This window comes from Frankliniella occidentalis, unplaced genomic scaffold, assembly GCF_000697945.3.
Source record: "Frankliniella occidentalis isolate FOCC.00 unplaced genomic scaffold, Focc_3.1 Scaffold6077, whole genome shotgun sequence".
NCBI lineage: Eukaryota > Metazoa > Arthropoda > Insecta > Thysanoptera > Thripidae > Frankliniella > Frankliniella occidentalis.
This window is the reverse complement of record NW_026273112.1, coordinates 1-4,015: the sequence shown is the minus strand read 5'-3', so window position 1 is coordinate 4,015 and position 4,015 is coordinate 1. Positions and strand designations below refer to the sequence as shown.

Genomic DNA, 4,015 nt, shown 5'->3' with positions numbered 1-4,015 from the left:
AAATGGACTTATGAAAAAACTAACACTTTATACACACAGTACAAACACACTCTCACGCATACACGCATTACTTAAGAATAATATTTTCATATGTGCAGTAAGTCACAGTTCTGGCGACCTCTTCGCAGGGTGGCGCGCACTGTGCACGCGTGCGTGGTGGCGAGGACATCCCGTCCTGCGGGCGCGTCCTGCGCTCCCGCACCAGGCCTGTTGGGCCCCGCACCTGTGCACCTGCAGGCAACGGGCCCCGGGACTGGGAGACCTTTGAGATCTGTTTGGCGCTCCGTCTTGCAGGCAGGACGCCGGGCACTACGATGCCTTGCTCTTGTTCTTGGCTCCGCTGCCGTACGCTTGCACGTAGAAGTTGTAGAAGAGCATGAACATGAAGAAGTTCTGCGGCACCATGATGGCGGCGTAGATGTACTTGCACTGGTACTCGCAGCTGGGGATGAGCAAGACACTCACGGCGTGCAGACCAAGGAACACGAACTGGGTCTGGAGGAAAGAAAGTCGTCTCGTCTTAACGGTTGCGAATACAATGGAGATGGGAACATTTTTTTTTTGCCAGAAGGGGGGGGGGGAAGCTGTGACGGGATCATTTGGATTGAAGATCACTTAACTCCTACACCCCACGCTAAAAAAACGGTTAAATTTCCCATAACATTTGTCTTGAAAATTTACCCCCAACGTTAGGAATGGGTAAAAAGACCCCCCTCCCCTCACCCATGATAAGTTTGTGTTGCCGTTTTACGCAAGCCAATCGATGCGACGAACGCAGAACCATTGGGCGGCCGCGCAATCTCTTCAATCTTATTGGCGCCGATTTAGTGTTTGCTTTTCGCCGTAGGGGAAGTACGGAGGAGATAAGGGCCTTTTGGGCTCCGAGAGCCGGACGCAGACACAATACGGACGGCGCTAAGCCCACGGCCCCGCGCCCCGCCGCCGCGCCCTCTGCTCTGCAACCCGTCTGCGACCCACCCTCCGACGCGAACCGGGTAACTTTCCACTTTCCCTTTCCGGCATTTCGGTGCGCGACCGCGACTGGTTGGTGCGCGTCCACTTCTACTGGGGAAAGATGCGTGAATACCCGGGACGTACACCCCACCCCATACTATCCTACCATGCATCGCCTCGTCGCCCCTTTTCACATTCATTTTTACATTCATTATTTTGGTAGGTGAGTGCAAAGGTATAGCAGTTGAGAGGAGTCTCTTTGGTACACTTTCTAAAAAATATAAATGCCTAATCCACTGATTGTAGCGTGCCACGGGGGAGGTTCTGCCGAGAATCTCGTACAAAGGGGTTTAGCGAGCGATCCACTTTTGCAACTCACCAGCTGCATCTTGGTGATGTACTTTTTCCACCAGATGCTCTTCTTGTACTCGGGTGCGATGGTGGTGAGCAGGTAATAGCCGTACATGATGGCGTGGACGAACGAGTTGATGACACCTAGGATGGTGCCGTGTCCGCCTGCGAGGGAAACGGAGACTTAAAGTATATGGAGCAGACCAGACGAGTGCGAGACGTCGATAGGTATAGAGACAGTCTCTATAGTGGTAGGCGGCAGCTCTCTCACTCTTCCAAGTCCGCCTCGGCTCTCTCCTGGGGGTCGAGCCAGCGTTTAGCGGCGAGGAGGAACACGATGACTCGGCGTTCAAGGGCTTTACGGGGGTCAAGTAGTCAAACGGTTCGCCGGCGAAATGGCCAGCTGTACGACCCGGTGTGCCGTAGCGAGCCGGTAAGTGCCTCAAAAGTAGGCAAATGGAGTACTTGGTGGGCGAGCTCACGGAAAAAATGAATTAGCTAAAATGGCTGAGGCATTTGTGAAGTTGACCCTATTTCAGAATATAACCTGACCAGCGAATTATTAGCTAAAATTCTCTCGAGGGCTAACGCACAAGTCTTTTTAAATAGTTCATTTTTCTCCTGCTCGCTGTGAATTGCAGTACAAAGTTGTGCCTTCGAAAATGGGAGGCGCTACAAGACAGGCGCCTCACCCGCCGAGCTGTCCTACTTCCTGATCTTGCTGGCCGTTGCCACTTACCCGGGTAGTACTTGACGGCCCCCCACAGCGCTATTGCTACCCCCGTGTGGTGGTAGACGTGCAGGAACGTCACTTGTCTCTGGTTCTTTCGCAGCACAATGAACACCTAGGGCAGCAGACACAAGAGGGACCGTTAGCTCATCTGCCCGACCGTGGGGCGGTCGGCGCGCGCCGCGGAGATAGGCAAGCCAACCGGCACGTCAGTTGGGTTGCCTGCCTTCCCCGGCTCACCGGCCGGATCGGTGGTTTTGTGCGGATGTTATAGGGGACTTGGTCGAGGTACTCACGGTGTCGAGGAGGTCGATGAACTTCAGGATCATGTAGAACCACACGTACCAGGCGATCTGAAATACAGCGCAAAAGAGTACGTGAGTGACGACGATCAAAGTCGTGACAACCATGCAATCTTTATGTGTGTACCGACCTCGACTGCAGCGGGGTCGTCGGAGAAGTCGACGGGCTGGCAAAACAACTTGTAGTGTCCTCCAGGGCCCCATCCCAAAACCAGGCACTGTAAAGATGAGTGAATTAAACGCCGTCATCGATAAAATTAGACAAGTCTGAGGACACATCCGAACGCCGGCTCACCTTGTAGAAGATGAACACGCTGGACCCTATTTGGAAGATATTGAAGACGGTCATGAGGTTCTTCACATTCAGAGGATCCCTTCCCTCCATCAGACGGGGCCCCAGGTTGAGGACGAAGTATAGGTAAAACCCGATGATGGCGAGGCCATGGAAAGGGTTCCCGACGAGGGGCAAGTGGTTGGTTCTGGGATCTGCGTTAAAAAAGTATTTTTAAAAATGTGTCTTTCAAATTACCGGAATAAAGCCTAACTTTAAGGTGCTCGAGAACCAGACGTCGCCAACCGACCGAAAGGCCCACTCGGTACAACCGCGTTGTAACGTCAATAAGGTTTCGACGTCGGCAAATTCAATGAGCAAACCGCAGCCATGCTAACGTCACTACTTCTTGTCGCGCCCGCGTGTCTCACTCACCAGCGAGCTCGACGAAGAGGAAGTCGTAGAACTTGAACGCGGCTGTGATTAACGCGGCCATCGTGCGTTTGGTTCCTGAAACAGAGAGATGAGGCGATGTAGGGCGCTCCGAGGAGGGCATCACTCGCGGGGTGGACACGCGCGGCGCACGAAGCACACCGGTGCACTCTGATTTGTGATTCATGAGCGACTGCCAGACTGACGGACAGGGAATGGTCGAAGACAATAGGGATCGTTTAAAAGTACTCCACTTTGTAGTTTTTCCAGATTCATTTAGCAAATTTTTGGAGCTCAGCGCCTGCGAACCTCAGGGTAGACCACCCCGCAGAACACGCATGCATTGCAGGCAAGATTTTGCCTACCTATCAGGCGGTATGGGAGCGTTCAAAGGCTGAACTTGGCAACTTCGTGACGGCGACAGACGGAGGTAATTCCGGATGATTCCATAGGATAGGCGAAACCGCCCACACACGTTGCGCACTTTAACGTTCAGCCACGGTTGTAACGTCACTGTTCTTAAACTACGAATGTGTGCACTCTAAATGCGACTTTCAACGACGGCTGTAACGTCAGTGTGTCTTTGTACTTTAACGACAAATGTGTTCACTCTAAATTCGAATCTGCCTGTTTGCATGCAACCAAGAAATGTGCAAATTTTTAAAAACAACAGAACAATATGAAAAACAACGAAGTGTTCTAGTTAAAATGGCTTCATTAAATATTTTAGAGAACTCACGACATTCTTCACACATTTTTTTTTCACAAATCCGACACACATTTGTTATACCTTTGAAATTTTCTCCTTGTGAAAAATGCTGGCGTGACGGTGCAGCGGGGGTGGACTCACCGCGCCTCCTGCTCTCGCTCCCCTGCCCGGGAATCAGTAGGAGCCAACTCGGCGTTGATAAGGCGACTGAGCCGCAATAAACCTAACTAAACGGGGGGCATCGCCTCTTCCTGCCCCGCCCCCCC

At 52.3% G+C, this 4,015-nt stretch overlaps 1 protein-coding gene across 3 annotated transcripts; it reads right to left on the bottom strand.

Moving 5' to 3' along the window:
* Window positions 1-8: 8 nt before the first annotated feature.
* On the bottom strand, window positions 9-3,988 carry LOC113209186 (elongation of very long chain fatty acids protein 7-like). 3 transcript variants are annotated; one of them, XM_026426590.2, is made up of 8 exons: window positions 3,831-3,988; window positions 3,044-3,118; window positions 2,633-2,823; window positions 2,469-2,555; window positions 2,332-2,388; window positions 2,045-2,150; window positions 1,334-1,470; window positions 9-495 (listed from the first exon to the last, which is right to left on the bottom strand). In XM_026426590.2, the coding sequence occupies exons 2-8, from the start codon at window positions 3,102-3,104 to the stop codon at window positions 310-312; spliced, it is 825 nt and encodes a 274-aa protein (XP_026282375.1). In that variant the 5' UTR covers window positions 3,105-3,118; window positions 3,831-3,988; the 3' UTR covers window positions 9-309. The 3 variants fall into 3 exon arrangements, with proteins under 3 accessions (XP_026282375.1, XP_026282372.1, XP_026282374.1); XM_026426587.2 differs by having other exon boundaries at window positions 3,891-3,988; XM_026426589.2 differs by lacking the exon at window positions 3,831-3,988 and adding an exon at window positions 3,406-3,547.
* Between the last annotated feature and the right edge of the window lie 27 nt (window positions 3,989-4,015).

Excerpts from the sequence above, each read along its gene's own strand:
- LOC113209186 (XM_026426590.2), bottom strand. The coding sequence starts at position 3,104 with ATGGCCGCGTTAATCACAGCCGCGTTCAAGTTCTACGACTTCCTCTTC. Across the intron at positions 2,824-3,043 it reads CCTCTTCGTCGAGCTCGCTG|ATCCCAGAACCAACCACTTG; the intron begins GTGAGTGAGACA and ends TTTTTAACGCAG. Across the intron at positions 2,151-2,331 it reads TCATCGACCTCCTCGACACC|GTGTTCATTGTGCTGCGAAA; the intron begins GTGAGTACCTCG and ends CTGCTGCCCTAG.